Source organism: Diadema setosum, chromosome 16 (assembly GCF_964275005.1).
Source record: "Diadema setosum chromosome 16, eeDiaSeto1, whole genome shotgun sequence".
Taxonomy (NCBI): Eukaryota; Metazoa; Echinodermata; class Echinoidea; order Diadematoida; family Diadematidae; genus Diadema; species Diadema setosum.
The window spans coordinates 21,475,373-21,488,262 of record NC_092700.1 but is presented as its reverse complement, the minus strand read 5'-3'; the positions used below and the strand labels follow the sequence as shown (position 1 = coordinate 21,488,262).

The following is a 12,890-nucleotide window of genomic DNA, read 5'->3' as shown; positions in this document are numbered from 1 at the left end:
GAATGTTGAGTAATTGAAAACAATTGATAGTTCGAAGCTACACTGTATTTCGACGGTGGTGAATCCAAATCTGGATGTTCCCCTGTATTTCCTTCTAAACGGTGAGAAATTGAAAAACTGTTGATGGTTTTACCCTAGTTCGAGGGTGCTGGATCAGAATCTTCATAAAACTCTTGTATCCTTAAGGGTTTTGAGATAATAAGGATGGCCACCAAAATGACTGCCAAAAATGGAAACTCACATGTGTAGACCCCCTTTTTCCTTCTAAATGGTGTAAAAATGAAAACAAATTGATGGTTTTACCCTATTTTGAGTTTGCTGAATTTGAAGCTGCAGGATACAGCTTTTGCATCCTTGATGGTTTTGAGATTATAAAGATGGCCGCCAAAATGGCCCCCAAATGGCCGTCAAAAACGGAAATTCCCATGTAGGCCCCCTAATTCGTTCTAAATGGTGTGAAATTGAAAACAATTGGTGGCTTTACCCTAATTTGAGGGTGCTGAATCCGAACCTGGTTGATGCAACTCTTGTGTTTTGCGGGTTTTGAGAATTCCAAGACGACCGCCAAAATAACAGTTAATATTGAAAATTTTGAGACCCTATTCAGCACCCTCGACATTTTGTTGTTGCCATTTTTGTATACCTTAGGGTTTTCAGATGTCCACGATGACCGCCAAAATAATTGGCAGAAATTGAAATTCCAATGTTAATATCTTTTTTCTAAATGGTGAAAATGTGAAAATTAATTGATGGTCTTACCCCATTTCGAGGGTGCTGAAGGTTTTGAGATATTTACAAATGTCCTGTATAAACGGAAATTCCTTGATATTTTCTTATAAATTGTGAAATATTGTGTTATAACGTGAAGCGAGGGATTAAAAGCAGTAATCCGTATTCTTGAATTCAACTCGGTCGAGCAAATTTGTCAAATCAGCCAACAATTAATGGCATCCAAAATGACTGTCAGAATGGTATTGTAATATACTGAGATATTCCGATATGTCTCAAACGGAACTTTAACACGTAATGGAAAGAAAAATTATATTGATATCATACTGAAACGTACAAATAACACAAAGATAAGACTGAAATTTTTTTATGTACAATTGTATAAAGTAATGCCTGTGGTAGCCAATAAGGGCTCCGCAGACTGATGTAAAGTTAATCCTTTTTGGCTGTAAGAGTAATATTAAATTATGGCCTGCTGGTATTTGGTGTTGAAATTTGTCTTGTATTCTTATGAGTCTCGCCGCGTACTCTTATAAAACTTGTGGCATATTCTGATTACGTCACTAGAATTGGTTGCATCCACGACCATTATAGTGGATATCAATATAAGGGTAATTTCAAAAGTACTCTGCGTGATTATGATATTCGTAAGTATACTGGACTATCAACTATTACCTTACATGTTGTCGTTTTTTTTTTTTTTTTTTTTTTTTGCTTTTTTTTACTGCGCGTTACCTGTGACTTTCGTGTTTATATATGATATCGTCGCTTGGGTGACAAGACCCTGTATCTGAAATTTTAGTGAAAATGACTTTTTTGAATAAACAGTCAGATAATCAGTTAATAATAATCTGTCCAAACCTTAGTTGTCTTACCTCAAAAATGAAGCTGTACCATGGCATGTCAAAGGAAAGGTTCTCTCATTTGTTATAGTGCTTTGGCTGCCATGTTTGTTTGCTTTTTGTTTTCGTTTTTGTTTTTCTCTCCTGAACATGTGACATTTTGTAGATACGAGGTTTGTCACCCCATATATGTATATATATATATATAATATATATATATATATATATATATACATATATATATGATATTACATCATATTGAAGAAAAAATTGAAGCAGAACTATAAAAATGATCAACTCTTGTCTTCAACAATGTCATCAAGACCACCAATATAAACCAATTAACCAATGTGAGTGTTCATGGATGAAACGATTAAAACTGTTCATGGATTAACAGGTAATGTTGGGAATCTCAGTAAACTTCTTCACATCACTATCACAATATGATCGAGATGGTTATGTCTTGTCCACTGATTGTTAGTGTTCATCCATGATAATACTATGTAGATGAAACAGTATAATCTTTCAAATATTCAACCGCATCAGTAGTCTTGCAGGATTCATTCCTGGCACAGCTGTATCTTACAAACTCCAAGATATCCGGTAAAGCTGGTTTCACTGTACAGCAAGTTCAAACTGGGATGTACAATATGCGTTCGTTTATCAGCAGAGTATGGTCGGGTTTAGATTTTGCCATTGACAAAAACCTGAAATAGGGTAAAACCATCAATTGTTATAAATTTCTCACCATTCTGGCGAGCATTAGCGGCTGTCTTGAATATCTCCAAACTCTCAATGATGAAAGGGTGGTATCGTCCAGATTCGCATTCAGCATAGTGATTGAAATAGGGTAGAATCATCAATGAAATTGTTCTCAATTACGAAACATTAAAATTGAAATACGTGGAAATTTCCGGTTTTGACGGCCATTTTGAAATCGGAATAGGATAGAACCATCAATTGTTCTCAAATTTGAACCATTGAGAATGAAATACGTGAACATTTCCGGTTTTGGCGGCCATTTTGGCGGCCATCTTGAATATCTCAAAATCCTCAAGGATGCAGGAGATGCATCATCCAGCTTCGGATTCAGCACCCTCCAAACAGGGTAAAACCATCAATTGTTTTCAATTTCTTACCATTTAGGAGGAAATACATCGGAATTTCTGGTTTTAATTGACGGTCAATTCGGCGGCCACTTTGGCGGCCATCTTGAATATCTCAAAACCCTCAAGGATGCAAGAGTTGCATCATCCAGATTCGGATTCAACACCCCCGAAATAGGGTAAAACCATCGATTGTTTTCAATTTCTCACCATTTAAAAGGAAATACATGGGAATTTCCAGTTTTGGCAGCCATTTTGGCGGCCATCTTGAATATCTCAAAATCCTAAAGGATGCAAGACTTGCATCATCCAGATTCAGATTCAGCACCCTCCAAATAGGGTAAAACCATGAATAGTTTTCAATTTCTCACCATTTAGAAGGGAATACATCGGAATTTCCGTGTGGGCGGCCATTTTGGCGGCCATCTTGAATATCTCAAAATCCTCAAGGATACAAGAGTTGCATCATCCAGATTCGGATTCAGCACCCTCGAAATAGGGTAAAACCATCAATTGTTCTCAATTTCTCACCATTTAGAAGGAAATACATGGGAATTTCCGGTTTGGGCGGCCATTTTGGCGGCCATCGTGAGTATCTCAAAACCCTCAAGGATGCAAAAGTTGCATCATCCAGATTCGGATTCAGCACCCTCGACATAGGGCAAAACCATCACAAAACATTGGATGGACGGTAAAACAAGGTTAGGCCCAAAAAGTGGCTTTGGCACCAAGACTATATATAATAGTGGATAGGACTCTCGACTCCCGATCAGAGGACCTGACTTTGAAGATGTTTTTCCTACCTTGTCCCTCTCGACCCAGGGGGTACCTGGCAACCCTAGGGTAATGATAATGGCAGGGCCCTCTGATAAAGTAGTGACAACATTGAAGAGTTAAACCCTTACTAAATAAGACTAATATTATAATAATAATTATGATCTTAGTCTTATAATATTAGAATTATTATCAGAGTCATCTCTACACGTATAACTGTTATTTTTGTTATTATTATTATTATTATTATTATTATTATTATTATTATTATTATTATCATTATCATTATTATGATTATTTTTATCATTACTATTTGTCCGTAAGGTTCTGGTATTCCAGTATATTTCCAAATATTTTGAATAAATTGAATGACCTAACATATTTCTTTAAAATTCAAAGCATGTTCTCAGTCAAAGTAGCCTTCAGGCACAATGATTTCCTAAGAACTTTAGCAGGTTGTTACCGACGTATAATTAAGCAACTTTGTTACCATTATGCTAAATACTAGGCCTTTGTACTTAACGACTAGATGTAAAGTTGGTACATCATCAGTGGCATATTTTCAAACGTAGGCTCAATGCTAGTATGACGTTGTACGCTTATAAATTTGTAATGTATTCTGTTGGTGCTGTTCATGTTGCTTTTATTTCTGTATTCAGACAGGAAAATTAAGATATTACAAGTTGCAAGAATTCAGAAACGGAGATTGCGAGGGAAGTTGTGAAGTATAGTATTTGCTTTGCCATTAACAATTTACGATAATGATGAATGACATGACGGCATATCGGACATCGTTTCAGAAACTCTTAGTACTCTCGGCGGAGAGACAAAAACTTCAGGATGTACCACTACTTTCCCATAATTACACGTTGTATTTTATGTATCATAACCGTGTTGTGTTTGTGTATCTTTCTCTGTGTGTACATTGTGCTTGCGTGTGTAGAATGTGCTTATTGCATCAATTGTACCCACGTTGATTTTTATTCTTGGAGGGAGTCTGGAAAGAAAGAGTGAAATAGAAGTGTAAATACGACAAGCATAGGAGTGAATAGAATTGTTTGATGAAAATCGGAGTAAAAGTAAGAAATTTATGAAATTTCAGATTTGTTAAATTTTGTACAGCAGTTTTTCAACATTTGAAAATTATATGTAAATCATTAATGTGATGATATCATCTCACAATTTTCCATTGATCATGAAGCGAAAATTGACGGAAAATCATACTACTGGGCCTTGTTTTATGAAGAGTTAAAATTGAATATAAAGTTCATTTCTATGATAAGACTAGGGCAGCTTGCGTGTTAAGGAAATTTAAAATCGATTTTATCTTTTCATAAAACAGAGCCCTGACATGCCTGACCTTAAAAGCATAAAACATAATGTTGTTACTTGTTGAGTGACTTATAGCGATCCTTCAGAATAAAATATCAGCATTTGAGACTCTGTATTAATTGCTTTTAATCGAAAAGAAAAGAGATTTCATGATTGTATGTACATAGTCTTGGCAGTAGGGCAAATTATGATGGGATGGCATTGTCATATTGACTGTTCAAGAACTGTTTTGTAAAAAGTAGTGAAATTTCACAATTTTACAATTCTCTTAAAATTTCCATCCGATTCTTATCACATTTTCACTGTTGTGGTTAGAAAATTTTACTTTTGTTAAGACTAACTTTTAATTGCGCAAAATTTTGCCTTTAAGAGTGAGCGGGAGAAAAGAGTGAAGTGGCTTGCAGACTGGAACGTATTTCGATGCTCTTGTTACATAGAAATTGAAGCAGTGGTATATGCCACATAGGGCCCGCATATTTTAATACATTAATATCATGAACTTGATAACTGATGATTGGAATGAAGGCATATTGGACATGACTGAGAAACTCTTTCTCTGGACAGAGAGACAATCGACGGATCTTCGAGGACAGCAAACTTTACTTATAGAGAAGAAATATTACCTGTGTATATAATACGCGCGTGTGTGTGGGTGTGAGGGGATATGTGTGTGTGTGTGCATGAGTGTGCAAGGTGTGTGGGCAGAAAAGGGTCTCTCTATTATTAGACATTGATGTAGTTCTCATTTACTGCTCTTTGAAACATAGAAGTAGAAGCAATGTAAAAGGATGCTAATACAGTGTATCTGTAGTTAAGTAGGCCCTATTAGGTAGTTAAATTGTAAGTTAGGTATATTAAGCGGCCGTTGCATGCTCTATCAAAATGATATATTCACATTTCGCCGTATCTTAACAATATCTTGAAACCTGGAAGTGATTCTATACCTTTAATGTACATAGGGATTTCCTTATTGTATGCGCTATGACTTCGTGCAAGATATTTTTATGATCATTCCTTTCTTTATAGACTTTGGTTGTTGTTTTGTTTGTTTTTACTTCAGCAATGCTTTAAACGTACTTGTATATATACAAAAGTGAGTACACTTATGCAACATTCTCAATATTAAGAGCATAGATTTTGTTACCGTTGTCTTTCTTTGTGTTTACAGATATCAGATTTTATACTCTGTTGCAGTGATTTTTCCTTGAACCGGTGTTGGACATTGTTACTTTTCTTTCAATTTTGAGCTGCATATTACGTATAATATACTTATGTTTGCAATTTGCTATGCCTGCAAGGTAAAACTTCAGGTGAGATAATTTTGTATTCTCTACAATGACAGTGCCAGAATGCTTATTACCAAGTGCAAGTTTATTTCAAAGCCAAAAAAAAAAAAAAAAGGATCTGTCGCCCACAAAACGTGTTTAAAGGTACCATTACAATGTATTTCATGTTTTGTTCACCTTTCTGTAATTTTGTAGTGTTAATCTAACTTGCATTATAATAACCTGGTGTATAGCATACTCTGGTATTTTAAATCAGATTAATTGCCGTCATTAGAGTTTAGGAGCTTGAACTTCAATGTTAGATCTGTAGAATCAACAAAACTACTAGTGTATTTGAACCACACGACACGCTATTCATATTTACGGTGTCCATAACGAGTTATTTAAGTATGTACGTAAATACAAAATACGAGGACGAGATAGTGCTAAGTGTACTTTAAGGAAAAAATCTTTTCTTGGACTATGCATCTCAAAGGCTGTTTTATTGTTTAAGTTTGATTACTATCAATCCCGTCGGCTATTACCGAAGTCATTCAAGGAAGATGTGGATGATAGTATTGTTGTTTTCATATTATGTAAGTTCCATGGCATTTGCTCCTGACACATTTATGCTCCCGTGAAGTGTCTGCATCCACAAACATGCCCTAATCCTAATCCTCACAGAAAACCTAAAACCTAGTACAATCCTAACCGTAAACCTAAGTTATTGGAAAAAAAATAGAAGACAGGAGCAATTGTCGCAGGAGTTAATGTGTCACCGCATTGTTTTAATTAATTGATCCGTCAATGGTTTAATCTTAAAATATACATAGCACGAAATGAGACTGTGAATGCACAGATACCTACAATAATGATTGCTTGTGTTTGTGAATTTTGAATAGATACAGCTGTACATCGTATAGTACGCCAAATAAGTAGTTTTTAGGTAAAGCCTGTCATGTGGACGTCCTTCAGCTATTGCAATGTAGTTTCCTGATGCAGACTGCATAAAGTGTCACTAAATGATATGAATAAAGAGAGCTTGTGATTCAGTGCTGCTACTATAATAAACTGGTTGTACTTGTATCTGTTTGAGTGTCACTGTCCAATTTCAAACCTGCATTCACATCTTTAAATTACCAGGAACAATTCAAATTAAAAAAAAAAAAAAAAATTAAATGAATAAATAAATATATATAAATATATTCATGCCAAGGACATTTGACGAAATATATGATTATGTTTTTATGCAAACATATCTGCTGCCAACTAGGTAGACAAAATTTTTGTAAATATGTCTATAATTGAAGAGTTTGTTCGCAAAAACCAATAAGTCCATATTTGCCAAATGGAGATATTTGCGATTAAAGGTCAAGAAAAATAAGGAGAATAATAAGACTCAGATCACCTAAAAATGTTTGCTTCTTTTGACCATAACTTCAAAATTGTACCTTTATATGTAGTGACCAATATATCATTTAAAAGGTACTATTTTGTACTTTATGACAGAGACCGTACTTCAAAATCCTCAAAAATGGCCTTATCGGTTTTTGCGAACAAACTCTTCGTATACATTTTAACATATATGTGTATCTATTTTCAAATATTTGCAAATAATCATTCAAATTTCTGTACATTTTGTTGCTTATTTTTGTTTGCATGATATGAATATTTAATATACAGTTTCTAGCCACTGCTGTGAATATTGTGAAATACAATGTAAGTTATTGTTATGCACATAATACACAACTAAAATTTATATATAATTTATTATTATATATTTATTTATATTAGTTGTAGAACATTCCAATTATCTGCCACTATGCATCACGTCATATCAGTCAGTGTAAATTGCACAGAAACAATACACACAAACAGAGGCATGCACAGCTATACCAATATGAGTTCATTTGAAATAACTTTATCTTTATTAATGTATGACTATGAACAAATTGCTAAGAAGCAATATTCTTTGGGTTGGACACACAAATGCACATTTGTTTTATCAGTCATTTTCTTTAATCAGAATTTTTAAATTTTTAAAAATAATAATAATAAAAAAATACACATATCATAAGAATACCCACAAACATTGATGTTAAAAATATAAAAAGTTATGGCATACACGTACAAACATATTTATGTAGAGATATGCTTTGAATATACAAAAGTTCATAATCTATACAAGTATTAATGCTTCATTACCACATAAATATGAGGTAGCTTAACTGCAACAATTCATTTCAATAGACAGAAAGCACTTATTTCCCAATACTGTGAAGTGTCACTGGCATTTCAGTAGCCCACACAATCAGCTGAACAGCGGCAATGACAAAACACTGCACAACGCTCAAAATCAACATTTAAGTGAAAGGTAAGAGTTGCTCGTGATTGCATCTAGAGAACCTAAGCAAGACTACTTATATACCACAATGAGCACACAAGATTAAACACTAGTAAGGCACGGTTGAGACAGGACAAATGCAAAACCAAACTGGCGTCTTTGTCCCAAACATCTGATATTTAAAAAAGAAAATGCTGAAGAATGCATATCAGTACATAGAAATCAAGTAATGTCTTTGAATGACTAATGCCAGCTTTCATGAATTTTCAACACTAGATATTTGCTCCTTACCAATTAAAAAAAGAAAAAACATTTACACATGCCAAATTGAGAACAAATATGCCTCCCATTTTCAGATGATGAGAAACTTTGAAGTGTTTTACAATTGCTTGTGTATTTGCATATGTTGGTCAAGAAACAAATTTGATATGAGTACATATTGTGTGGAAATAGGCATGGGAGTGAACATGTTCAAACATTTTTGCATCAGAGTGGCAGTGAGTTGTTTTTTAAAGGCTGAAATATATTTAAAATAAGGTATAACTTTGCAAGAAACATAGTATCCAAATTGTCAACTGGCACATAAACAGAGGCTCGTATAGTAATGACATTGAAGTAAACTCAGTTCTAAAAAGGGCAAAAATTTTCTAAAACAACCCAAAGCCTCACAATATATTTTTTTACGCAGCTTTGAGAGTAATTTTTTTCTTTTCATTGAGACAGTTCAAGGTTAAAATTGGCAAAGATAAAGCATACTCAACAATAACACTTGATACGGAGTTACATTAATTCAAGCTACAACTAAAAAATATAATATGATAGTTAAAAGATACTTTGTTTCACAGTTGATGAATAGCACATTTCAACAAAAATGAAAAGGCCTTTTGCTCTCCACCAGACTGGATTGATGGAGATTTCTTGTAGATCTATTCCTAACACAAAAGGGGACAAAAATCAGAAAGAACAAATGAAGAAAGTATAAGATAAACTGTACACACAAAAAAATATGCAAAATGTAAATAGCAAAGGTTGTTATCAAAAGGAATACATGCCCTCACTGCCTAACTAAATTGATACACCATGTACAAAAAAAAAAAAATACATGTGTATGCAAAATGTAAACAGCAATGGTTGTTATTAAAAGGAATATATGCCTCACTGCCTAACTAAATTGATACACTATGTATAAACACATGAATCTCAGTCGAAGCAGTTCTCAGTTGCCTGTAACCTAAAATAGACACAATATTAAAGAACATGGCTAGATGATACCTTATAACAGCATGCTTTATTACCATCAAGTCACATCATGACAACACTATCTAATATGTCGTACACTTTGGTCCATTCTTCGTCTGATGAAATATTGATTAGACTACAGGGGAATTGTGAGCTGCTCATATCAAAACTTAACGACACTTTCAGATTTCCTTCTCTTAAAGGGCATGATTACATGAGCAGAATAAAACAAACTTTGGTGTATACGCATAGTAGTGTGTTGTAAAGGTTTACTTCTCATCTTGACAGTGTAGCATGTTTTAGTCATGCAGCCAATGTCATAATTTATGATCTCTGTTCTGAAAGGTACATGTATATCTGAACTCACCTTGCAGCCCTTAGAAGTAATGGGCATCCAAGTTCTCCACATTTGAGCGCCCATAGAGCTGCACAAGAAAGAGAAAAACATCATCATTAAGACAGGTTTGTACTTTTCTATGTGACTGGCAAACAGACTGCAGCAAGTAACAACACAAATGTGACCTGCTGTTACATTGTCCATTATTTGGCTAATAGCAAACAGGGAGCAAATGTGTAATACAGCTTATAAACAATGGCTTACTCAAAAGTGATGCCTCGTTAAGTTTTACAAACAAAACTTATGAGCAGAACACTACTGAATCAGTCCGTAATCACTAGAATAAATATAAAGCATGCTTCCCGGCATGACTGCAGGCTTTAGCTTCTCAGCATTTGAAGAAATACATGTATGTACCTTCCATTACAAACATTAGTAAAATGGTACAGGGCTAATTTTGATTTGATAACCACTCATTGCTGATCCAGAAAAAAAAAAAAAAAAAAAAAAATCTAATAACCATCGTTTCGTTGGCACCTCATGATCTTCAGTCTGTTCATTGATGAAGCAGATTTTTCTTCGGCAAATGTAGAAATTATGGCATCTTACATTACAAACGATATGGATGTCAGTTTGGACAAGTGAATGAATACATGAATACAAATCATGAATACAAATCTGTTTTTTGAGAGATTGGGAATATTGAAAAAAGACTTCAAAATTTTGCTTCATTAGAAAGGAAGTGTAGTAAAGGCAAAAGTGCACAAATGGTAGAGGTGTAGCAAAGGTGGCAGGGTTGATCCCTTTCTCATGTAAAAGATTATGTGATTATTTATGACATTGCCAGGTGTTGCAAATGCCTTTGACAAGCATTTTACATGAAGTTAGCAAGCACAAACAACAAAGTGCATAATCGACAGTTTTAGTTAATACATGAGTGTATACACACAGGGGTCAGATAGATCAACTGGTATGTTCACCATGATTGCGATGATAGGGTAATGGGTATGGGTTTATGGATATTGTCGTTGGGGCGACAAGACCTCGTGTCTACAAAATATCAAATGTTCAGGAGAGCAAAAAAAAACATGGCAGCCAAAGCACTATATCAAATGGGATAGTCTTTATTTTGACAGGCCATGGTGGCTTCATTTTTGGTGTAAGACAGCTAGGACTTTGACAGAACATCACTTCACTGATAATCTGACCATTCATGCAGATAAGTCATTTTCACCAAAATTTCAGACACAAGGTCTTGTCACCCCAGCGACAATATGAAACAGTTCACGATGATCACAATGACCAAGTGTGAATGTGAGATTTCACATTATGCAGTATCTGCTGTTTCATTCATTGTTTACTTCAAAGTTTTTTGTTTTTTTTCTTTATTTACCATGGCAGCTTCATCTCCGGTGGCAATGTATGGCTGCTGCTGCTGTTGGTTTTGTTGGTTAGTTGGATTATCAAATGTCACAGGAGCAGTCTACATGATGATAAGAACAAAGAAGCAACATACACACCAGACACGTAAGGACATCAGAACAGCTATGTTACAAACAATGCAACTTCACGATAATCTATCAATATCATCATCAGAATCATCCAAAGTGAAGCTGAACTACAAAGTGATGGGTAAAGGGGGCCATCAAACTAGCCTGGACACTGCACATTGTAAAGATTCTGGAAATCATTGCCATGAAATCAGTCAAAGCTGAGACGAAGGTTCATTCCCATTTCCCTTTCCACTAGAAACATGTCAAAGCTGATGAATGTTACAAACACTAGCCAAAAAAAAAAAAAAAAAAAAAAAAAATCCAAAATAATTTTTTTTTTTTTTTAATGAATTAGTAAAGACAAAGAGTGCAGGCTGAAATCACACTAATCATAATAGTAATTCTCTTTTGAAATTCAACAGTGTTGGTTCTTCCATGGTTACCACAAACGTCCATTAAAGCTGTGTGGCAGTTACATCAATTTCAACATCTTTATACAAACTGCTCAAATATGAAACATGTACCATAACACACACATGCAATACACTACATATACTTCACGCAAACAAGTTGTTGCTTTGACTATCGAGTGCATTTCATTACCCAAACAGATGCATCCAGAGCATCCACAGCAGAAGCAGGTACGGTTTGATCATGGACATTTATCTCTGCATTACCCTCTTCTTTAATGTCAGGCTATTTGTTAGATGATGTAAGAAAAGCAGACAAATACATAACAAATGAACACATAAATAGAAGCACTGCTACGGAAACTCAAATCTGAAAGGCTAGAATGTTATGACAGTTTAGCTGAAAATGAAGGAAATATGTCATTATGAGAGAGTCATTATACAAGATTATGGAGCTGTTAGGACAATGATTAGAAGCAATACAATGTATAATACCACATTGAAGAACTACGTAAGACTGTGCAAACAAGCACAAATGTAAACACACACACACACACACACAGAAATGGTCTTTCCAAGAAGCAAATACACTTTGTATTGAGTCCAAAATCACTTTTGTTATTGACGTAGAGGAGCTATCGTAATTACAGTTTGTGTTTTATGTCACTGATGTTAAAGCAATGAGCCACACTCTGAAGCATCAAATTGTGATACATTCTGTGTAGCCGATACAAAAACAAAAACAACAACATCAACAACAATGAAAATTCCACAAGTTGGTTAGTGTTAGATACCAGACAGCACGTGATGGAGTGAGTTCAGTGTGACAGACAAATGCTTACCATTCCACTGGGCACCATGTCTGGTCTTCCTCTGTAGATCTGATCCCCAGCCCTGTAATCCCCACTCTATAGTCAGCAAAGGGACAGTTGGACAGACCGCTTTACAATGTGCAAACCATCTACAGCATGGCATGGTGCATCAAAGACTTTGCTCAACATGGTAAATCACTGTAATAT

General features: G+C 34.8%; 1 protein-coding gene across 1 annotated transcript in view; it reads right to left on the bottom strand.

The window, feature by feature from the left end:
- Window positions 1-8,028: 8,028 nt before the first annotated feature.
- The window catches only part of LOC140239697 (uncharacterized), a 119,652-nt gene continuing 114,790 nt past the window's right edge, over window positions 8,029-12,890 (bottom strand). Inside the window, exons 114-117 of the mRNA XM_072319520.1 lie at window positions 12,714-12,779; window positions 11,362-11,451; window positions 9,999-10,056; window positions 8,029-9,324 (exon numbers count right to left, since the gene is read on the bottom strand). Of these exons, the coding sequence (XP_072175621.1) occupies window positions 10,009-10,056; window positions 11,362-11,451; window positions 12,714-12,779 (204 nt within the window). The 3' untranslated portion in view covers window positions 8,029-9,324; window positions 9,999-10,008. The remainder of the gene's footprint in view (window positions 9,325-9,998; window positions 10,057-11,361; window positions 11,452-12,713; window positions 12,780-12,890) is intronic.